The following is a 24,962-nucleotide window of genomic DNA, read 5'->3' as shown; positions in this document are numbered from 1 at the left end:
ACATTAAACAAAAAAGATAATAAGGTAGGTGTACAACAAGGTGATGTTTTATTCTCTACAGAGTACACCAGACAATTTCCACAGGTTGTCAGGATACTTAAAAATAATTTACAGCTCTTGGCAACAGATGAGATACTGAAGGATACAATAAGTAGATGTAAATTTGTCTCAAAAAAACCTGTCACCTTGGCAAAATCATTAGCACCTAGCATGGTCATGAGAACAAGGAGTATGAGGACATGGCTTAATACAATAGGCAATTTTCGGTGTGGAGGCAGGGCTTGCTTGACTTGTAACATGATTGATGGGAACAAAAAGTTCAAATCCACGGTTGATGGATGTAGCTATGATATAGACTTCTATGCCAACTGTAGATCAACATTCGTTGTGTACCTATTGGAATGTTTGATATGCCATTGTCAATATGTAGGAAAAACTAGTAGACAATTGGGTACATGAGCAAGAGAACATTTTAATGATGTTAAGAATTACAACAAAGACTCAAGCATAGCCCAGCATTTCAATGGGATACATTTCACGAATGTTGGAGATTTCAGCATCAAGGCAATTGATAAAGCATTAACCCCGATTAGAGGTGGTGATAGATTTAAGATATTGGACAAGAAAGAACTCTACTGGATATTTAAACTTAAGACCAGGGTCCCTTTAGGATTAAATAAAGAATGGGACATTAGTTACTTTGTCTAATCTATTACTATTACTACTAACACCAGTATTCCCACTATCCCATGACTCATGGGTTTGAATGAGGCTAGTCAGCATTTTTTTGATCGCTTAGATGAATGAACATGGAGTTATCCCCCCTTCTATGTGTAAATAAATAAATAAAAATATAAATATAGATATGTATGTTTCTCAATTCCCTGCATTAGTTAGTTTCAGACATCATGCTAAAGGAATTAAGTGTCATTGTTCTGTACCTAGTTGGGGGGTCTGAGTTTGGGCATCTGCCTATTTGCATTGGGTTCATCCAATATGTGAGTAATTGGTTTGTGTACATGGTGCATCTGACCGTATAGCTATATCTGATATAGGAGAGGATTTCCTCTTTTCCTTTTTCCATGATATTTGTATATTGCAAAACTTAAGGTAGCTATATTGGTTTTTTTGGGGACACCATTGGGCACAAGCCAATAGGTATTTTGGATATATTTAATCATTGTATGTGTTTTCACACTAACTTTTAGATTTCGTTATCTACAGATACCATTAGAGTTGAACCTTGTAGGAGACCGTACCCAAAATGGTGTATTATATTATATTGTATTTTGAGATCTAATAACTATGACACCAGGGTATACTATTATGACTGACTATGTGAATAGCCAGATAATTGCTGCATCTATTGTGGCACATAATATGGGACATATTGGACACATGGGTAGATGCTAGCGCATATGTATTAGTGATGCGATATTGCTGTCACGATGAGAATTTTGAATATGCTGATGGATGCTGGTGCATTACTGCACAATAACAAGTGCTGACAAATAGAGAGAACTTTTATAAGCTCCTTGTACAACAGCTTATATATATGGAAAGTGTCTCTGTTATAGTGGAGTGCTTTTTTGCACCAGCGTCTTTTAGCATATGTAATAGGTGCCCTCTGAGTAAATAGGAGAAAAAAACTTTTTGGAGTGTCCCTTTAATGTTTGAATTGTCTGAATTGTCTGAATTATCTTTTTTTGTTTTTGTTCTTGTTATATATACATATAAGGTTTTTTCTTTGACTGTATTAAGTAAGTTTTTTATTTTTTTTATTTTCTTTACTCTTGAACATCATTGCTTATAATGGCCGAAAGTCTTAGTAGAATGTTGTGTACTAGTACAGGGACAGCACTGTAAATGAGATGTATTTTGTTCTGTTTTTATATACACTCATGTTTTTGTTTTTCACTGTACTTTATTTTTATGTTTTAAATTTAGTTATGTGTGGGCAAGAGTGTGGGCAGGTATTACCTGATATAAGGATAGGTTGTGTACATGCTCATTATGTCTCTGATGAAGCGCCACTAGAGGGCGGGAAACGCGTCAGACACCTTTTTGCTATGTTTGCTTCTTTCATCTGTATGCAATAAATTTGCTTTGATATTTGAACTTTTGTGCAGCTCTTCCGTTCTTATTATATTATTAACCCCTAATCTGTCGCTCCGGACACCGCCGCCACCTACATTATCCCTATGAACCCCTAATCTGCCGCCCCCAAAACTGCCGAACCCTACATTATATTTATTAACCCCTAATCTGTCCCCCCAACGTCGCCGCAACTATATTGAATTTATTAACCCCTAATCTGCCCCCCCACGTTGCCGCAACTATATTAAATTTATTAACCCCTAATCTTCCGACCCCAACGTCGCCGCTACTATATTAAATGTATTAACCCCTAAACCTATGTCTAACCCTAACCCTAACCCCCCTAACTTAAATATAATTTAAATTAAACTAAATAAATTTAACATAATTAAATAAATTATTCCTATTTAAAACAAAATACTTACCTGTAAAATAAACCCTAAGCTAGCTACAATATAACTAATAGTTACATTGTAGCTAGCTTAGGATTTATATTTATTTTACAGGCAACTTTGTATTTATTTTAACTAGGTAGAATAGTTATTAAATAGTTATTAACTATTTAATAACTACCTAGTTAAAATAAATATAAATTTACCTGTAAAATAAATCCTAATCTAAGTTACAATTACACCTAACACTACACTATCATTAAATAAATTACCTAAACTACCTACAATTAAATTAAATAAACTAAATTACGAAGAAAAAAAAACACTAAATTACAGAAAAAAAAAAGATTTACAATTTTTTTAAACTAATTACACCTAATCTAATCCCCCTAATAAAATAAAAAAGCCCCCCAAAATTACAAATAGCCCTTAAAAGGGCCTTTGGTGGGGCATTGCCCCAAAGTAATCAGCTCTTTCCCCTATAAAAAAAATATAATACCCCCCAACATTAAAACCCACCACCCTCACACCCAACCCTACTCTAAAACCCACCCAATCCCCCCTTAAAAACACCTAACACTACCCCCTGAAGATCTCCCTACCTTGAGCCGTCTTCACCCAGCCGGGCACAAGTAGACCTCCAGAGGGGCAGAAGTCTTCATCCGCTCCGGGCAGAAGAGGTCCTCCAAGCGGCAGAAGTCTTCATCCAAGCGGCATCTTCTATCTTCATCCATCCGGAGCGGGTCCATCTTCAATCCAGCCGACGCGGAGCCATCCTCTTCAAACGATGTCCTAACAAAGAATGAAGGTTCCTTTAAATGACGTCATCCAAGATGGCATCCCTTGAATTCCGATTGGCTGATAGGATTCTATCAGCCAATCGGAATTAAGGTAGGAAAAATCCTATTGGCTGATTGGATCAGCCAATAGGATTGAAGTTCAATCCTATTGGCTGATTGGATCAGCCAATAGGATTGAATTTGCATTCTATTGGCTGTTCCAATCAGCCAATAGAATGCGAGCTCAATCCTATTGGCTGATTGGATCAGCCAATAGGATTTTTCCTACCTTAATTCCGATTGGCTGATAGAATCCTATCAGCCAATCGGAATTCAAGGGACTCCATCTTGGATGATGTCATTTAAAAGAACCTTAATTCTTCGTTAGGACGTCGTTTGAAGAGGATGGCTCCGCGTCGGCTGGGTTGAAGATGGACCCGCTCCGCTCCGGATGGATGAAGATAGAAGATGCTGCTTGGATGAAGACTTCTGCCGCTTGGAGGACCTCTTCTGCACGGATCGGATGAAGACTTCTGCCCCTCTAGAGGTCCACTTGTGCCCGGCTGGGTGAAGACGGCTCAAGGTAGGGAGATCTTCAGGGGGTAGTGTTAGGTTTTTTAAGGGGGATTGGGTGGGTTTTAGAGGAGGGTTGGGTGTGTGGGTGGTGGGTTTTAATGTTGGGGGGGTATTGTATTTTTTTTTACAGGTGAAAGAGCTGATTACTTTGCAATGCCCTGCAAAAAGGCCCTTTTAAGGGCTATTTGTAATTTAGTATAGGGTAGGGAATTTTATTATTTTGGGGGGCTTTTTTATTTTATTATGGGGATTAGATTAGGTGTAATTAGTTTAAAGAAATTGTAAATCTTTTTTTTCTGTAATTTAGTGTGTTTTTCTTTCCGTAATTTAGTTTATTTAATTTAATTGTATTTAATTGTAGGTAGTTTAGGTAATTTATTTAATGATAGTGTAGTGTTAGGTGTAATTGTAACTTAGGTTAGGGTTTATTTTACAGGTCATTTTGTACTTATTGTAGCTAGGTAGTTATCAAATAGTTAATAACTATTTAATAACTAGTCTACCTAGTTAAAATAAATACAAAGTTGCCTGTAAAATAAATATAAATCCTAAGCTATCTTCAATGTAACTATTAGTTATATTGTAGCTAGCTTAGGGTTTATTTTATAGGTAAGTATTTAGTTTTAAATAGGAATAATTTATTTAATTATGTTAAATGTATTTCATTTAATTTAAATTATATTTAAGTTAGGGGGGGTTAGGGTTAGGTTTAGACTTAGGTTTAGGGGTTAATACCTTTAATATAGTAGCAGCGAAGTTGGGGGTGGCAGATTAGGGGTTAATAAATGTAAGTAGGTGTCAGCGATGTTAGGGACGGCAGATTAGGGGTTAATAATATTTAACTAGTGTTTGCGAGGGAGGAGTGCGTCGGTTTAGGGTTAATATATTTATTGAAGTGGCGGCGATCTCCGATCGGCAGATTAGGGGTTAAAATATTTATTAAAGTGTTTCCGATGTGGGGGGCGGCTCGGCTTAGGGGTTAATAGGTAGTTTATGGGTGTTAGTGTACTTTTTATCACTTTAGTTAAGAGTTTTATGTTCCGGCGTTAGCCCATAAAACTCTTAACTACTGACTTTTAAATGCGGTAGGAGTCTTGACAGGAGAGGGTCTACCGCTCACTTTTTCCAAGACTCGTGATACCGGCGTTAGGCAAATCCCATTAAAAAGATAGGATACGCAATTGACGTAAGGGGATTTGCAGTAGCCTCGAGTCGCAGAAGAAAAGTGAGTGGTAGACCCTTTCGTGCCTAACTCGTAATACCAGAGGGGGTTAAAAAGCAGCGTTGGGACCTCTCAACGCTGCTTTCTAAGGCTAACGCCAAACTCGTAATCTCGGTGTTAGAGATTTGCATATAAAATGTTTAGTCATGTGCAATGAAACAGCTTTGCCATTTATTTTAATTATTTATTTGCCCCACTTTCATGTAATTTTAGTTCTGAAAATTAAACAATTTCTAATTCCCAGAACTTCAACTGTTCTCTGCTGACTTCTCAAGGCTAACTCTGCCACATATTGTTCCCTAATTGGCTGTATCAGAAAACAACTGCAAAACAATGTGCTGTATACTAACATTATAACCGGGGCTATACTTAAATAAGGCAAATGGTGAACTGAGTTTGGCAATCAAAAATAATTGCTGTAAAAAGTATGTTAATTTGTTTTAAAAACATTATGGATCAGATTATTTGTGGAGCGCTAATTGTTTTTCTAAAAATTACCACAGCCAGATTAGAGCGAGCATTAGAAGTTGAAAGTAAAAAGAACGTGAGCGAAAGACTCAGGTGCACTATCTTCAGGACTTTAGGTATTGCAAATGCGCTAACTCCTTCTCCCCATAGACTTCAATGAAGCATGCTACAAAAAAGTATTTGTTATTTATATAGAAATATAAATCTATTAAAAAATAAAAATATTTTTTTCCCTAAATGAAGAATATAGGAATTTCAAGTATTTCTAGTAAAACACATTAAAAAATGTTAAAAATGATATTGCATGTTTAAAGGTATTTGACTGGGAAGGGCTCAAAAGTAAATATTTACACATCTAAACACATAAATACACAAGTATACACATATATAGCCATAAATAGAAATGTATACATACACACACATATTTAGACATAAATACATATATATTTGAGCCTTTTCCAGTCAAACACATACATATACTATATACCTTTTTAACAATATTAAAATTATATTTTTATATTAAAAAGTTTATTTATGAGTGTAATAGTTTATTTTAATATGTTTTTGACGTGTTTTGCGAACATTTCTTTTTTAACCCTTACATATTACTTCAGGCCTCAAGTCACACTAAATATTCGATTGCAGTTTCAGCTTTCACTCGAGCACAACCTATAACTTTTAACTTGTAATATGAGCGCTATATAGCACAATCACGATATTCATTGAAGGTATAGGTTGCACTAGAGCGATGTTGCCCACCCTAACCCTTCTCTGGTAAATGGGGTGCACGCTAATGTTAATGCTGCCCAGCTTATCAAGTCCTGCAGTATCATTAGCCGGCCCTGAGACTTGTCTGATATGTTATTCTATAGCAACACAACAGAAATGTCTTGTAATTACAAGGGGCTTACTGTCTCTTTAAGACTGCGTGTGTGCTGTACATGTAGTGTACGCTATCTCAATACCTTTAAGGCTGTGTGAATTGTGTGTGTGCCTGTACCTTAATGACTGTGTGTGTGTGGTGTGAGCTGTTCCTATAAGGCTGTGTATGTTGTGTATGTTTTTATAAATACTGTCTTCTGCCCTTTAAGTCTGTGTTAGGTTGTGCATGCAGTGTGATTTGTCCTTTTAAATGCTATATGTCTTTTGTGTGCATGTACCTTTAAGACAGTGTGCATGTATTTGTGTAAGACTTGTTGTGTGAGCAGTCTATTTAAAGGGACAGTAACCACTTTGAGAGTTTAATATTAAATAATAAATTGTGTGTGTGTGTATGTATGTATATATATATATATATATATATATATATATATATATATATATATATATATATATATATATATATATATAAATAAATAAATAAAACGCTGCAATATAATTTCATTATTTATTTTGTCCTCCTTTCCTGTAATTCTAGTCTGAAATTCTGATCGTTTTTGTTCCTGTTAGAAATAGAAGAGCAGAACACTGTTATGTTCCAAATTAGCTGCACACTGACCTTTTTATAACTGTCCCTAATTGGCCACGGCAGAAAAAGTAACCTAAGCTACAACAACTAGTGAAACTTTAAAAAATGCATCTATTCTTTTCTTTGACTGCATCATTCTATCTAGCATTTATTTAGTGTTTTATGTTCCTTTAAGGCTGTGTTTGCTGTGTGTGTTTGTGTGTGTTGTGGTTTGTCCCTGTTAAACTGTGTTTTTGGGTGTGCTTTAAAGCTGTGTGTATTGCATATGCCAGCCCTTTTACAACATGGGTGCGCTTGGTGTGAGCTGTTCCTTCAATGCTGTGTGCATAATGTGTGTGTGTGTGTGTGTGTACCATAAAGTCAGTATGCACATGGTGTGAGCTTTTCCTTTAAATTGTGTGCACTCTCTGTGTGTGTCTGTACCATAAAAACAGTGCACATTAAGTGTGAACTACCCCTTTAAAACTGGGTGTGCTGTGTGTTTGTGTGTGCTGTGATTTGTCCCTTTAAGAGTGTATTTTAAGTGGTTTAAGGTTGTGTGCATTGTGTGTGTGTATCTGTCCCTTTAAAGCCATGTGTGTTGTCTGTGTTTGTGCGTCTGTACCATTAAGAATTTATGCGTGTAGTGTGAGTTGCCCTTTAAAGACTGTGAGCATTGTGTCTGTGTGTGTGCACACCTTCCCCTTTAAGTCGGAGTGCCCCTTTAAGGCTGTGTATGTTGTGTGTATGCATACTGTGATCTAATCTTTTAAGACTGTATTTGGTGTGCTTTATGGCTGTGTGCATTGTGTTAGTGTGTCTGTCACTTTAGAGTGTGCAGTGAGCTGTACCTTTAAGGTTGTGCTGTGTGAATTATTTTTTTACTAAGCAATTTGTGCCAGTGCAGTTACTATTGGCAAGGTCCCTTTAAGTCTCTGTGTACAGTCAATAGTTACAGGTATAAAAACATCCTGAAACATACACTAGTGTGTAGGCTGAGGGTTTCATACAAAGTATCCATGTAGGTGAGTAGAGCTCATGTCTAAGTGCTGGTTGGGGAAAGTCTGGAGAAAACAAAGGTATTACACCCAAAAATATGCCTTCCGGTTTTTTTTTTAGAGACACAAACACTGCAGTAGTGAAACCCTCAATTGAACCCCCATACCAATGATTGAAGTAAAATAATGCTGTATGGCTAAAAAAAATAATTTAGAACATTAAACTCATATTTTACCAGATTTATACAAAACAAATCATACTGGATTGCATTTCTTTAGCTCTAGCATGCATAAGCATATTGACCACCTTGCTGGACACAAGGCACAGAAATGAGTCCTGCTAAACATAGTTTTGAAGCTGTGTAGTGCCAGTCTCACGCCTCCACTGCCTCTGTGAACCCCATGCTTGCAGCTTTGCTATTATTCAAATAAGCCCCTAACTGGCAGCCAATGAGGTGCCCAGAGGGGCCACGTGCAAGTGGAATCTCTAGTGATGAGCATCACTTATGCAAATATGCCCCTGTAGGTGGATAATTTATATTTAGGGGAGTGAGTGCCCTGGGTTGGGAGGTGCTGAGTGTTCTCATAGCCTGGGCACTGCTAGCTGCTGCTGCTGCTGCTGCTACCGACAGAGAGCTTGGATATTTAAAGCACACAAGGGGGCAGGAAAACACACTCCACATAGCTGCTGTTAAAACACGAATTCAACCTCTATCACTCTCTTTCATTACAACTGCCTGTGCTTTGTGCAACTCCATTCAAAAGGGGGAATGCAAGATAAGGCATAGGGTGCACTGCAAACCCACCCAGAAAAACTACCACAAAGCAACAAGTGCCCACTGTGACCAGTCTGCATTTACAAGTGGTTTGGGAACGTGCCACATTATTTTTGCAGCTTTTTTTTTATTTATTTGCAGAATATAGTACTTGATTTTCTTTTGCACATTGCTACTGTGCTGCTTAACAGAACTTATTCTCCAGCACCAGTGGAGGACAGCTGAGCATTACCTAACGCTCAGAATACAGAAGACTATAACTACTGTGTTGTGTGTGATCAGGATACTCACCGCAGGGAGATTCATTAAAGGCACTAAAATATGTTGGTAAAAGAGAAGGAAGTTGAGCAAATTGCAGAGGGCAACTATCATAGGATTGATGGGACACGACCTGAAGCTAATGCCAGCTGCTGGGCAAAGAACGTGCTCAATATGGGGACACTGGTGCTATCACTGATGTCCCTGGCATGGTGCCTTTATATAAATGTAAAGACCAGCGACCTACAGGGCAGAGTCTTGTCTATAGAGCATGGGAAGTCAGGGGAGATCTCACTGCAGGTGCCAGGATTTTCTATGGATCAACTTAACTCAATAGTGCAAGAGAAAGTGGACCGACTTCTGTCCCAGGTGTGTATGGTGGCTAATTTGCCTTGGCAGACATTGCTAATGGGCATAGAGGATGGGTATAATGGGCATAGAGGATGGGTATTTCTGTTGCAGTTGGTGTAGTCTGTGCTTTTTTTCATTTATTCATTTTTTTATGTCAGTTCTATAGGATTTTAAACTTTAAGCCTGTGGCATGAGCTTTAAACCTGTGATATGATTATTAGGTCACTGACAATAACATTTTTATTACGAGCATGCTGAAACACTCATTAACTTGCTAAAATATACATTATACAGATTTCTAAATTGTTTTAGGTCATTGTATTTATTAACTGCTATGTTACAGTCTCTTTGAGGGTTAAACCTAATTTGTGTTATGGCATCTTTTCTTTATTATATCCAGGAAGGCAGATTTTGATGTTTTAGTTAATATGGGTTGATTGATCCACCTTAATATTATATATGTAAATCAGTTTGTCCCACTGTAATCTGTAATGACTAATGAGCTTTGCATATCTCATATTTTATCTGTTGACTGAAGGTTGTTAATGATCCAACAATAAAGGGATTAATGGTGATCTGATATAGTTGCATAGTGTAATAAGTGTAACTATAACTATATACCTACCAAGTCCCAAACATCATTGCTTATGAGAATTGAAGCCTCTGCTAAGACAGAAGTTGCTATTTTACTAAGATGCTTATTTTCCTTGCGTACATTTTAGTGCATTGAGATTCCTTAATGATGAGAAAGGAACATTATCTAATGTAACATGACTAAAAAGTGCGTCTGTGAAGCCCACTGTTAATAAATATCCATTTTATGGTGGCATTGTGCACAGTATTAGTGTTAAGTCATACAGCTGTTACAGTTTGATGAGTACCTTCATGACACCACTAAGCCTCCTTTATATAGTGCCGAGATGCAGGAGGTGGATGGATGCTGGTGTGTTGCCAAATCGTGCAATCATGCCAATTATATAGTCTAAAGCACCAAAATAAAAATCCACACAATATTATAATAAAGCATGGAAATGGTTACTGAGTGCATTGCTACAGTTTTCAATTTTCACAAGTAATATACACAAATATATCCTCTACTAAATTAGTATTAATAATAATACTAATAATAATCTTGTAAACACACCCTCTGCTTATAATTTAGATATTTCAAGTACAAGAAGTGTTTCAGCGTATTATTTTGCACACTAGCATTTCTGAGATCTCCAGGGTTGGTCAGTTACATGCCAAGTGGTTGTTCACGTGTGTTTTATTGACCAAATGTGCAATTATTTATAGATAATTACATTATTTTGTTTTGTACAGCCACAATAACTATATTATGCTGTTTCACTGTAAACTTGAACATTTTCAGTATCATATATAAATAACTATTTTATCATACACTATGCCTGAAAGCAACATTTTACAGTTCTACTAATCTGTCTAATTTGTCACTAAAAGAAGTGTGCACAGAATATTTATAAATGCAGTGAAACACTTTATTCTTCAGTGCATAAAGTCATAAATAGCTTCAAAAAAGTATTCCCTATGTGTTAAGTAAAAGGAATACTGATTCTGGTTTAATCTGCAGAATAATGTTCTAAAGTTGTACTCAATACCTGATTAAGAGCTAGATTACATGTGGCGCACTATTGTTAGCAAAGGACGCGATAAGCAATATCGCAGTCACGCTAACTAGCGCACATATTACAAGTAAAAAATAAGCGTATGCACTCTAGTGCAAAAAAATTGCGCTCACCGGATTACAGCGACTAAAAGACCTAGCGTAAAGTATAAGGGTAAAAAAAAATATTCACCAAACACAACATAAATACATTTAAATAAACTATTACACTGTTTTATAAGGGTTAAAAGGGATATGGTATATGGCAATATATTTGACATGTGTATGTAACTTTATATATATACACACACATTTATATATATATATATATATATATATATATATATATATATATATATATATATATATATATATATATATATATATATATAAATATACATGTGTATTTATGTGTTTATATGTGTATATATGTACATGTATATACATATAAACACAAACACACATATATACTGTATATATATATATATATATATATATATATATATATAACTTTGGAGCCCTTTCCAATCAAATACATTTAAACATAAAAATAATGTTTAATCAATTTCAATATTATTATGTTTTACTGTGTTTTCACTGTAAATATTGTACATTCCAATGTTCTTCACTTAGAAGAAAATGTTCTTTGTATTTCTAAATATGTATATATAGCTATACCTGTATATATTCATTAGATATATAGGGATATATATACTGTATATATATATTTATATATATATATATATATATATATATATATATATATATGCGTGTGTTTGCATTAAAAACAAAACACTATATATATAAATATCTATTTAAAAATAAAAATAAAATGTCCTACATGTGAAGAATATTGGATAAAATATTTATAACTACGATTATAGTCCATGAGAAGTTTACTTTGAGTGCAGTTAGCGCGCAAGCGGAAAAAATCCTTTAGCGCACAGTTGCGCACAACTTGTCTGGCCCTAAATACATTGCACTTTTTTTGCCAATGAGGGGAATGTACCTCCAGCTTCAGTAGTTGCCAGTACATCAGCATCCTCATATTTTCATTTAGTTACATATCCTAATAGCCCTATGCAGTCCTGAGTTGTAATTTTTACTTCTTTAAAAGCTTTAAAGGGACAGTAAAGTTAAAGTTAAACTTTTATGATACAGATAGAGCATATAAATTTAAACAACTTTCCAATTTACTTCTGTTATCAAATTTCCTTTGTACTCTTTGTATCTTTTATTGAAGAGTAAAACTAGCAAGGCTCATAAGAGCTTAGGAGTGTGCACGTGTCTTTAGTACTCTATGGCAGCTGTGTTTTGCAACATTATTTGTAGTTTTGTATTACAATGTTACAAAACCTTGCTGCCATAGAGTACTAAAGACACGTGCACACTCCTAAGCTCTTATGAGCCTTCTTAGCTTTACTCTTCAATAAAAGATACCAAGAGAACAAAACAAATTTGATAACAGAAGTAAATTGGAAATTTGTTTAAATTTATATGCTCTATTTGAATCATGAAAAATTTATTTTAACTTTACTGTCCCTTTAATATATATATATATATATATATATATATAAAATGAAGGTACCTTCCGTCTCTATCAGATCTAAGTCCCAGCACATTTTTCCAAGTAAAATAAAGTCACTTTACATACACATTGTAATTTCCAATTAGTGGAGCAAATGTAATATCCGTTTCAACATTTCACCATTAACAAATGCATTCCTCATGTAGAAAGGGCTCTTGTGCACTAAGGATGTCTCATAATGTCTTGTATAAGGTATCTTGATTTCTCCCTGATCATATTACATGAACATTTTACTTTTTTTTAATATAAAAAGCATGACTTGGGGATATAGACGTTGCCAAAGAATGTATATATTTTTGTAGCCCCTGTCTGAAATGTGTACAGTTTGAGAACTGCAAAATCCATCAACTAGCAGATTCAGTTGCTAAGACCCTGAGTCTTTTTTTTTTTTTTTTACAGAGGTCATATGAACACATGGCAAAAATTCGAGTCTCAAGAGATGCACCAGCAGAGTGTAACTGCCCAGCAGGTATTTGTAATCAGATGAACTATATTTTCACAGCTCTGGGGGTTCTGATAGCAATACACATGGTAGCCCTGTGCTGTATATATGCAGTCCTAGGTTACACACAGGGAAAAAGTTACTATAAACGTGCAAATCTTAATGTACTTGCTCTGTAGTTATATCAGAATCAGAAAGACTATCAAAATAGACTAAATAAAGAAAAGAACAGAATAATCTGCTTAAAGGGATAGTAAACCAAATATTTTCTTTCATGATTCAGATAGAGCATACAATTTTAAGCAACTTTCTGATTTATTCCTATTATCAATTTTTCTTCGTTCTCTTGGTATCTTTGTTTGAAAAAGCAGGAATGAAATATTTGGAGCCGGTCTATTTTTGGTTCAGTACCCTGGATAGGGCTTGTTGATTGGCGGCTACATTTAGCCATCCAATCAGCAAGTGCAACCCAGGTTCTAAACCTAAAATGGGCCGGCTCCAAAACTTTTATTCCTGCTTTTTCAAATAAAGATACCAAGAGAACGAAGAAAAAATGATAATAGGAGTAAATGAAAAAGTTGCTTAAAATTGCATGATCTATGTGAATCATGAAAGAAAAAATGTGGGTTTAGTATCCCTTTAAACATATCCTGCGTGTTTTTAAAGGGATATGAAACCCAAAAATGTTCTTTTGTGATCCAGACAGAGCAAAGAATTTTAAAAAAGTTTCCAATTTACTTATATTATCAAATTTGCTTTGTTCTTGTGGTATTCAATTTGAAGATATACTGTACATAGGTAAGTCTCTGGTTCACTACATAGCAGGAAATAGTGCTGCCCTCTAGTGCTCTGCAATTGCTGCAAAACATCTGCTCCTGAGCTTATCTCAACAAACGATACCAAGAGAACAAAGAACATTTTATAATAAAAGTAAATTAGAAAGTTGATTAAAATTGCATGCTGTATCTGAATCATGAAAGAAAAACATGGGGTTTATATCCCTTTAACATATACATTGATGTTGGTCTGAAAAGCAAGCATGCAGGTCTTTGTACAATGATAGGTTTGTGCGTGTTTGTGTGTATGACAGTTGTATATTTCCTTTTTTATACATTGATTTGGTATATTCCAAAACCATTTGTGGCTAAAGTGACAAATTTATTAAATAAAATGCAGTTTTCCATTCATTATTTGCAGTAGCAACGTTATTTATTCAAATGGTATGTTATTCCTGTAAGAGGTACTATTCGTTTGTTTGATCATGTATTTTTAAAATGCTTTATATGAAGGCAATTTGTATAATGAAGTAAGCTGAACTCATAACCTTTACATATTTCTTTTATTTTTGTGGTCATTTTGTTTAATTGCTGTTTAAATAATCCTGAAGCTTTGAGCAAAACTTGTTAATGTTAAAGGTAATGTTGTTTACTAGGTGATCACATATCTGGGATGTTGTGTAGTAACATAACAGCTATAGCCTTTGACAGAAGAACATACAGGGACTTTATAGGAAAAACATTTATAAATGACACTCAGGAATCCTAGTGTGAGATGAAAGGCTAAGTTTAGGAATGGAATTCAGGACTGGATCTCTCTTCCTCTATGTGTATATGGCGGCAGGGTTAACTTGTGACAATCACTGCCTGAATGACAGAGCACTGGCCTCAAGGAATCAAGCAGCCTATGACAGTGGACTTTATGTGTGCAGTACTACTGGCAGATCATGTCCATGCTGTCTTACTAGGAAATATAATACTTTATATTAGCTGGGTAGGATTAGTGGCACTACAGACCACTGGCATTATACAAACTGATAGATGGCTCAGGTATCTAAAACATGTTCATAGTCACTGTTATATAAAACATACAGGGCCAGATTACAAGTGGAGCGCTATTTAAAGCTCCCGCTCAAGTGTTAATTGCGCTAGAAGTAAGCTTTTCTCCTGTTAAGTGTAGTCAGTCCACGGGTCATCCATTACTTATGGGATTATAACTCCTCCCTAACAGGAAGTGCAAGAGGATCACCCAAGCAGAGCTGCTATATAGCTCCTCCCCTCTACGTCATACCCAGTCATTCTCTTGCACCTAACTAATAGATAGGACGTGTGAGAGGACTGTGGTTGTTAAACTTAGTTTTTATTTCTTCAATCAAAAGTTTGTTATTTTAAACAGCACCGGAGTGTGTTGTTTTTTCTCAGGCAGCATTAGAAGAAGAATCTACCTGAGTTTGTGTATGATCTTAGCGGACGTAACTAAGATCCATTTGCTGTTCTCGGCCATTCTGAGGAGCGAGGTAACTTCAGAACAGGGGACAGCGGGCAGGGTTCACCTGCAAGGAGGTATGTTGCAGTATATTATTTTCTAAGGAATGGAATTGACTGAGAAAATACTGCTAATACCGATGTAATGTAAGTGCAGCCTTAAATGCAGTAGTAGCAACTGGTATCAGGCTGATATGTATGTATGTTTACACTGAAGTATTTCTGGGGAATGGCACTTCACTAAGAAAATACTGTATACATATAACTTATAGCCTATTCTGCAGTGAAAGCGACTAGCAACAGGCTTTTTAATAACATTTCATAATTTTATATTTAAAACGTTTACTGGCATGTTAATCGTTTTTTCTCTGAGGTACTTGGTGAAAAATGTTATGGGCATTATTTTTCCACATGGCTGTCGTTTGTTTTTGAATAAAATCAGTTTACTGAGCTTCCCCACTGTTGTATTATGAGTGGGAGGGGCCTATTTTGGCGCTTTATTGCGCAGTAGAAATTCAGTCACAGTCTTCCTTTTTCTCCCTGCATGATCCAGGACGTCTCTACAGAGCTCAGGGGTCTCCAAAACTAGTTTTGAGGGAGGTAATCACTCACAGCAGACCTGTGAGACTGTGCTTTGACTGTGATAAAAACGTATATATTTTTAATTGTTATCCGTTTTTTGGTATTAAGGGGTTAATCATCCATTTGCTAGTGGGTGCAATCCTTTGCTAAATTAATGCATTTACTGTGAAAATTTGGTTATTATAACTAATCCGGTTCATTGTTATTTCAACTGTGACAGTTTTGTGTGCTTCTTAAAGGCACAGTAACGTTTTTTATATTGCTTGTAAATTTATTTGAAAAGTATTTTCCAAGCTTGCTAGTCTAATTGCTAGTTTGTTTAAACATGTCTGACACAGAGGAATCTCTTTGTGCAATATGTTCAAAGGACAATGTGGAGCCCAATAGAAATTTGTGTACTAATTGCATTGATGCTACTTTAAGTAAAAGCCAATCTGTACATGTCAAGAAGATTTCACCAGACAACGAGGGGGAAGTTATGCCGACTAACTCTCCTCACGTGTCAGTACCTGCATCTCCCGCTCAGGAGGTGCGTGATATTGTGGCGCCAAGTACATCAGGGCGGCCCTTACAAATCACTTTGCAAGACATGGCTAATGTTATGACTGAAGTTTTATCTAAATTGCCAGAACTTAGGGGTAAACGCGACCACTCTGGGGTGAGAACAGAGTGCGCTGATAATACTAGGGCCATGTCTGATACTGCGTCACAATTTGCAGAACATGAAGACGGAGAGCTTCATTCTGTGGGTGACGGATCTGATCCAAATAAACTGGATTCAGACATTTCAAATTTTAAATTTAAGCTTGAGAACCTCCGTGTGTTACTAGGGGAGGTATTAGCGGCTCTGAATGATTGTAACACGGTTGCAATCCCAGAGAAAATATGTAGGCTGGATAAATATTTTGCGGAACCGACGTGTACTGACGTTTTTCCTATACCTAAAAGGCTTACAGAAATTGTTAACAAGGAGTGGGATAGACCCGGTGTGCCTTTCTCACCCCCTCCTATATTTAGAAAAAATGTTTCCAATAGACGCCACCACACGGGACTTATGGCAGACGGTCCCTAAGGTGGAGGGAGCAGTTTCTACTTTGGCTAAGCGCACCACTATCCCGGTGGAGGATAGCTGTGCTTTTTCAGATCCAATGGATAAAAAGTTAGAGGGTTACCTTAAGAAAATGTTTGTTCAACAAGGTTTTATATTGCAACCCCTTGCATGCATTGCGCCTGTCACGGCTGCGGCGGCATTCTGGTTTGAGTCTCTGGAAGAGACCATTAGCTCAGCTACGTTGGATGAGATTACAGAAAAGCTTAGAGTCCTTAAGCTAGCTAATCCATTTATTTCTGATGCCGTAGTACATTTAACTAAACTTACGGCTAAGAACTCCGGATTCGCCATTCAGGCGCGCAGAGCACTGTGGCTTAAATCCTGGTCAGCTGATGTGACTTCTAAATCTAAATTGCTTAACATACCTTTCAAGGGGCAGACATTATTCGGGCCCGGTTTGAAAGAAATTATCGCTGACATTACTGGAGGTAAGGGCCATGCCCTGCCTCAAGACAGAGCCAAACCAAGGGCTAGACAGTCTAATTTTCGTGCCTTTCGTAACTTCAAGGCAGGAGCAGCATCAACTTCCTCCGCTCCAAAACAGGAAGGAACTGTTGCTCGCTACAGACAGGGCTGGAAACCTAACCAGACCTGGAACAAGGGCAAGCAGGCCAGAAAACCTGCTGCTGCCCCTAAGACAGCATGAAGTGAGGGCCCCCAATCCGGAAACGGATCTAGTGGGGGGCAGACTTTCTCTCTTCGCCCAGGCTTGGGCAAGAGATGTCCAGGATCCCTGGGCGTTAGAGATCATATCTCAGGGATATCTTCTGGACTTCAAAGCTTCTCCTCCAAAAGGGAGATTTCATCTTTCAAGGTTGTCAGCAAACCAGATAAAGAAAGAGGCGTTTCTACGCTGTGTACAAGATCTTTTACTAATGGGAGTGATCCACCCGGTTCCGCGGTCGGAACACGGACAAGGGTTTTACTCAAATCTGTTTGTGGTTCCCAAGAAAGAAGGAACCTTCAGACCAATCTTGGATTTAAAGATCCAAAACAAATTCCTAAGAGTTCCATCGTTCAAAATGGAAACTATTCGGACAATCTTTTGTTTATTATGTCAGTGGTTATATTGAGACCAATTAGGTCTTAGTACACCTGGTTGGGTGTGTCAGAGGTTAATGAACTGGGATTGGTCATATGTTTTTATTTAAGCCAGTACTCTCATTGTATCAATAGAAGCCTGATGAAACAGACAGCAGTCTGAGAAACGCGTTGCTTGTTCTTTTAATATCTAGTGTCATGAGACACTGAGATTTTTATTTTATTAATAAAATTTGGTTTTATGTAAACCTCTTTGTGAGAGTCTGAGCTCTGTCAGTCCGGCAAGACATTGGAGAAACCAGTTTCCTTGCAGTGTCAGTGAGCTGGGACACTGTGAGATCCCAGTCTGTTTGATTTAGCACAATTGGGTGCTGCTCCACTTGTGAGTACCTTTTTGATTACCTATCAAATCTCTTTCACCAACTGTATTACACTAGGAGGCGCCTTTGTCTTTTTGTGATTTTTTTCACAGAGAAAACTTGCTCTTAGATCCTGATTTCCCTGACAAAGCAGCTGACTCCAGTCATCATCTGTGTTCCTGATCATTGATCATCCTGGTATTTGATCACATTCATCATTTGGGACTATACCCACCCCAATTGGGACATTTACCATCTATATAACATTGCAGAAGAAGACAGCATTTCCAGATAAGAACCTTTCAGGAATTTCTTATTACTGTATTTGTTATTATTTGTGTTGTATCCTATGTTTCTCATAGTCCCATATTTATAAGAATTGTTTCACTTTTGTTTACATTATTCCGTATAGTATATTTTATTATAGTTATTATATGTAATATCTTGTTCTCTTCTCTCTTAGCCTATTTACATAATAATCATATAAGGTCCTGTGCGCCCCCTAGTAGTAACACACCCTTAGTGCTACTGATTGTTTCTTTATTCGGACAATCTTACCCATGATCCAAAAGGGTCAGTACATGACCACAGTGGATTTAAAGGATGCCTACCTTCACATACCGATTCACAAAGATCATTACCGGTACCTAAGGTTTGCCTTCCTAGACAGGCATTACCAGTTTGTAGCTCTTCCCTTCGGGTTAGCTACTGCTCCAAGAATCTTCACAAAGGTTCTGGGTTCTCTTCTGGCGGTACTAAGACCGCGAGGAATATCGGTAGCTCCTTACCTAGACGACATTCTGATACAAGCGTCAAGTTTCCAAGCTGCCAAGTCTCATACAGAGTTAGTACTGGCATTTCTAAGGTCACATGGGTGGAAGGTGAACGAAGAAAAGAGTTCTCTATTGCCACTCACAAGAGTTCCCTTCTTAGGGACTCTTATAGATTCGGTAGAAATGAAAATTTACCTGACAGAGGACAGGTTAACAAAACTCCTAAATGCTTGCCGTGTCCTTCATTCCATTCCACACCCGTCAGTGGCTCAATGCATGGAGGTAATCGGCTTAATGGTAGCGGCAATGGACATAGTACCCTTTGCACGCCTGCATCTCAGACCACTGCAATTGTGCATGCTAAGTCAGTGGAATGGGGATTACTCAGATTTGTCCCCTATGCTGAATCTGGATCAAGAGACCAGAAATTCTCTTCTATGGTGGCTCTCTCGGCCACATCTGTCCAAGGGGATGCCCTTCAGCAGACCAGATTGGACGATTGTAACAACAGACGCCAGCCTGCTAGGTTGGGGCGCTGTCTGGAATTCCCTGAAGACTCAGGGATCATGGACTCAGGAGGAGAGTCTCCTTCCCATAAACATTCTGGAATTAAGAGCAGTTTTCAACGCTCTTCTGGCTTGGCCTCAGTTAGCAACTCTGAGGTTCATCAGGTTTCAGTCGGACAACATCACGACTGTGGCTTACATCAACCATCAGGGAGGGACAAGGAGTTCCCTAGCGATGATGGAAGTCTCAAAGATAATTCACTGGGCAGAGTCTCACTCTTGCCACCTATCAGCGATCCACATCCCAGGCGTGGAGAACTGGGAGGCGGATTTTCTAAGTCGCCAGACTTTTCATCCGGGGGAGTGGGAACTTCGTCCGGAGGTCTTTGTCCAAATACTTCGGCGTTGGGGCAAACCAGATCTGGATCTCATGGCGTCTCGCCAGAACGCCAAGCTTCCTTGTTACGGGTCCAGGTCCAGGGACCCGGGAGCGGTTCTGATAGATGCTCTGACAGCACCTTGGGCCTTCAACATGGCTTATGTGTTTCCACCCTTCCCGATGCTTCCTCGATTGATTGCCAGGATCAAAGAGGAGAGAGCATCGGTGATTCTAAAAGCGCCTGCGTGGCCACGCAGGACCTGGTATGCAGATCTAGTGGACATGTCATCCTGTCCACCTTGGTCTCTGCCTCTGAGACAGGACCTTCTGATTCAGGGTCCTTTCAAACATCAAAATCTAATTTCTCTGAGGCTGACTGCATGGAGATTGAACGCTTGATTTTATCAAAGCGTGGATTTTCGGAGTCAGTAATTGATACCTTAATACAGGCGAGGAAACCTGTTACCAGGAAAATTTACCATAAAATATGGCGTAAATATTTGCATTGGTGCGAATCCAAGAGTTACTCATGGAGTAAGGTTAGGATTCCTAGGATATTGTCTTTTCTACAAGAAGGTTTAGAAAAGGGTTTATCTGCTAGTTCTTTAAAGGGACAGATCTCAGCTCTGTCCATCCTGTTACACAAACGTCTGTCAGAAGTTCCAGACGTTCAGGCTTTTTGTCAGGCTTTGGCCAGGATTAAGCCTGTGTTTAAGACTGTTGCTCCGCCGTGGAGCTTAAACTTAGTTCTTAACGTTTTACAGGGTGTTCCGTTTGAACCCCTTCATTCCATTGATATCAAGCTGTTATCTTGGAAAGTTCTGTTTTTAATGGCTATTTCCTCGGCTCGAAGAGTCTCTGAGTTATCGGCCTTACATTGTGATTCTCCTTATCTGATTTTTCATTCAGACAAGGTAGTTCTGCGTACTAAACCTGGGTTCTTACCTAAGGTAGTCACTAACAGGAATATCAATCAAGAGATTGTTTTTCCATCATTGTGCCCTAACCCTTCTTCAAAGAAGGAACGACTTCTGCACAATCTGGACGTAGTCCGTGCCCTGAAATTTTATTTACAGGCAACTAAAGATTTTCGCCAAACTTCTTCCCTGTTTGTCGTTTATTCTGGACAGAGGAGAGGTCAAAAAGCTTCTGCTACCTCTCTCTCTTTCTGGCTTCGTAGCATAATACGTTTAGCCTATGAGACTGCTGGACAGCAGCCTCCTGAAAGAATTACAGCTCATTCTACTAGAGCTGTGGCTTCCACTTGGGCCTTTAAGAATGAGGCCTCTGTTGAACAGATTTGCAAGGCTGCAACTTGGTCTTCACTTCACACTTTTTTCAAATTTTACAAATTTGACACTTTTGCTTCTTCGGAGGCTGTTTTTGGGAGAAAGGTTCTTCAGGCAGTGGTTCCTTCCGTGCAAAGATCCTGCCTGTCCCTCCCGTCATCCGTGTACTTTTAGCTTTGGTATTGGTATCCCATAAGTAATGGATGACCCGTGGACTGACTACACTTAACAGGAGAAAACAAAATTTATGCTTACCTGATAAATTCCTTTCTCCTGTAGTGTAGTCAGTCCACGGCCCGCCCTGTTTTTTATGGCAGGTCTAAATTTTAAATTAAACTCCAGTCACCACTGCACCCTATAGTTTCTCCTTTCTCGTTTGGTTTCGGTCGAATGACTGGGTATGACGTAGAGGGGAGGAGCTATATAGCAGCTCTGCTTGGGTGATCCTCTTGCACTTCCTGTTAGGGAGGAGTTATAATCCCATAAGTAATGGATGACCCGTGGACTGACTACACTACAGGAGAAAGGAATTTATCAGGTAAGCATAAATTTTGTTTTTGTGCACATTGGGTTGCGCTCATATTAGGAGTTGAAAGTTATTATTATTATCAGTTATTTGTAGATCGCCAACAGGTTCTACAGCGCTAAAAAAAGTAAACAGTGTTCGCTTGTGTGCTAACCAGACGAGCGCAGAAAACCAAACTTACAATATTACGTTCATGATAACCTATTCCCCCATAGAGGTCAATGGAGAAACAAAAAGGAGAAAAAAAACTAATACCCAACTCGCTCGCAAATCCGATCCCCCATATTCTCATGTGCGCTAACCCAACATAAAAATATGAATATTTCACATTCCAATGTTCTTCACATAGAATACATGATTATATATATAAATATATACAGATATATATATTAATATTTATGCACAAATACTGAGAACATATTCTGAAATGTGCAGAACATTAGAATGTGAAATATTTATAGTAAATACGTAAATATGTTTTTTCATGTTTTTATCTACTTAACTGCAAAGTGCTCCAATGCACTTATATATATGTCTATATGTGTGTACATATGTATTAATGTGTTTCACACCTAAGACCTCATATCTTTGAGCCCTAGTAATATTTTGGACATTTTTAAAAAAAATAATTTGTATTATATAGTGTTATTATGAGTGTAACTGTTATTTGTAATGTATTTTTGATGTGTTTTATGACACTTTTTTTATTTTGCGAAACAGTTAACTAGAGCTCTGAGGACGCACTAACCTGACGAGCATTAACTGTAATTGTGCTCAAGTGATCGAGTGCACATTCACCCGCTATACAGTATACTCCTCATCCCTTGTGCGTAACTGTTAGTGCTCCACTCATGATCTGGTCCACAATGTGATGTTCACTGATCTAATAAGTATTTGTAGGAGTGTTTTCTCAATGAAAGTGAAACGAGGCAAGTGACATGCTCAGTTAACAGCCAGTATTAAAGGGCCATAATACCCAAATGTTTAAACACTTGAAAGTGATGCAGCATAGCTGTAAAAATCTGACTAGAAAATATCACCTGAACATCTCTATGTAAAAAAGAAAGATATTTTACCTCAAAAGTTCCTCAGTAGCCACCTCCCATTGTAAAGGATTTCTAAGCAGCATTTTAGTGTGTCTGTCCCGGGACATCTGAAGGGACTAGCATCGTGCACTCTCATATTATTTCACCAATCAGGTAAAGGAAGCTTACAATGAAATCTCATGAGAGTCAAGTCAAATCTCATGAGATCACAGTAAAAGTTCATGACCTCAGCACTGCTGATGCTGATTGGCTGCTGTTCATTTCTTCATTTTTTTAATTTTTTTTACCTGCAGCTGGGAGCAGTTGAGTATAACTTTTTACACAGAACTTACTCTGCTGAGCTGAGGAAATTGTGAGGTAAAATATCTTCCTTTTTTACATAGAGATGCTCAGGTGATATTTTCCTGTCAGCTTTTTACAGTTATACTGCATCAGTTTCAAGTGATTTAGCATATGAGTATTATGTCCCTTTAAGACAAAAAGGTTGTGTTTTTTATTTGTAGCAGCTCAAAGGTCTCAACAGCAAAACAGACCTGGCCTATAACAATATTGTATTATATTATACACTATAACTAACAAGAATGGTGTTTGGCAACTAAAAGGTTCCAGAGCATACATAATATATTAAAGGGATATAAAGGTCAAAATTGAAATGTGCATGGGTGGGGGAAATAGAAGCATTTTTGCAATATATTTCCATTAGCAAAAATGCTTTTAAAGGGACAGTCTAGTCAAAATTAAACTTTCATTATTCAGATAGGACATATAATTTTAATCAACCTTCCAATTTAATTTTATCATCAAATTTGCTTTTTTTCTCTTTTGTATTCTTAGTTAAAACTTAACCTAGGTAGGCTCATATGCTAATTGCTAAGCCCTTGAGGGCTGCCTCTTATCACATGCTTTTTAAATTGCTTTTCACAACAAAAGACTTGACAGTTCATGTGGGCCATATAGATAACACTGTGTTCAGGCACAGAAACTTATTTAAGATTTAGCACAACACAATGTGATCAGGGGACTGTCAGAAGGTTCTTAGATACAAGGCAATCACAGAGGTAAAAAGTGTCTTAGTATAACTGTGTTGGTTATGCAAAACTGGGCAATAAAAGGATTATGTATCTTTTAAAACAATAACAAATTATATTGTAGACTGTCCCTTTAAAGGGACACTGAACCCAATTTTTTTTCTTTTGTGATTCAGATAGAGCATGCAATTTTAAGCAACTTTCTAATTTACTCCTATTATCAAATTGTCTTCATTCTCTTGCTATGTTTATTTGAAAAGCAAGAATATAAGTTTAGATGCCGGCCCATTTTTGGTGAACAACCTGGGTTGTCCTTGCTGATTGGACAGCACCAATAAAAAAGTGCTGTCCATGGTACTGAACCAAAAATTTGCTGGCTCCTTAGCTTAGATGCCTTCTTTTTCAAATAAAGATAGCAAGAGAACAAAGAAAATTGATAATAGAAGTAAATTAGCAGGCTCTATCTGAATCATGAAAGAAAAAATTTGGGTTCAGTATCCCTTTAAGTAAAAGTTATTACAGTATTTCATTCATACGGACATATTTGGTGAGGGCCTGTGCACCAGTATTCAAACACCATACCCTCTCAGAGAGTCAATAGGGGCTTGTATGGCACAAATGAAGTGTCCATGGGCACAGTACACACCACCCCCAGCTCTATAGAGTCTGAGTACTGGTGCATGGACCCTCACAGGATATGTGCATATGCCACTGAAAAACAGTAATAACTTTTACGAGAAACATTTTTGCTAATAGAAGTAAATTGTAAAAATGCTTTTATTTAAAATTGAAATGCACCCATACACATTTAAATTTTGACTTTTATATCCCTTTTAATGTTTATATGTATAATATTTTCTGTTTTACATAAATATTTACAATTGTTAGTGTTTAAAATGAAGTACAGTTAGAATGGAATAGGAATGCATGTTGCAGGGTCTGTGTTCAAACAAAGCAACCGTGCTGTAAGTATTTGCTATAAATATCCACTCATAAAGAGATGAAAAAGGATTTGCCATAGATAGCAATCTCTCAGTTTCATA

The 24,962-nt window shown here is 37.4% G+C and overlaps 1 protein-coding gene across 1 annotated transcript in view; it reads left to right on the top strand.

The window, feature by feature from the left end:
• Positions 1-8,594: 8,594 nt before the first annotated feature.
• The window catches only part of LOC128649957 (collagen alpha-1(XXV) chain-like), a 368,739-nt gene continuing 352,371 nt past the window's right edge, over positions 8,595-24,962 (top strand). Inside the window, exons 1-2 of the mRNA XM_053703536.1 lie at positions 8,595-9,382; positions 12,976-13,045. Coding sequence (XP_053559511.1) covers positions 9,077-9,382; positions 12,976-13,045 — 376 coding nt within the window. The 5' untranslated portion in view covers positions 8,595-9,076. The remainder of the gene's footprint in view (positions 9,383-12,975; positions 13,046-24,962) is intronic.

Source organism: Bombina bombina, chromosome 2 (genome assembly GCF_027579735.1).
Source record: "Bombina bombina isolate aBomBom1 chromosome 2, aBomBom1.pri, whole genome shotgun sequence".
NCBI lineage: Eukaryota > Metazoa > Chordata > Amphibia > Anura > Bombinatoridae > Bombina > Bombina bombina.
This window is presented reverse-complemented; position numbering and strand designations above follow the sequence as displayed.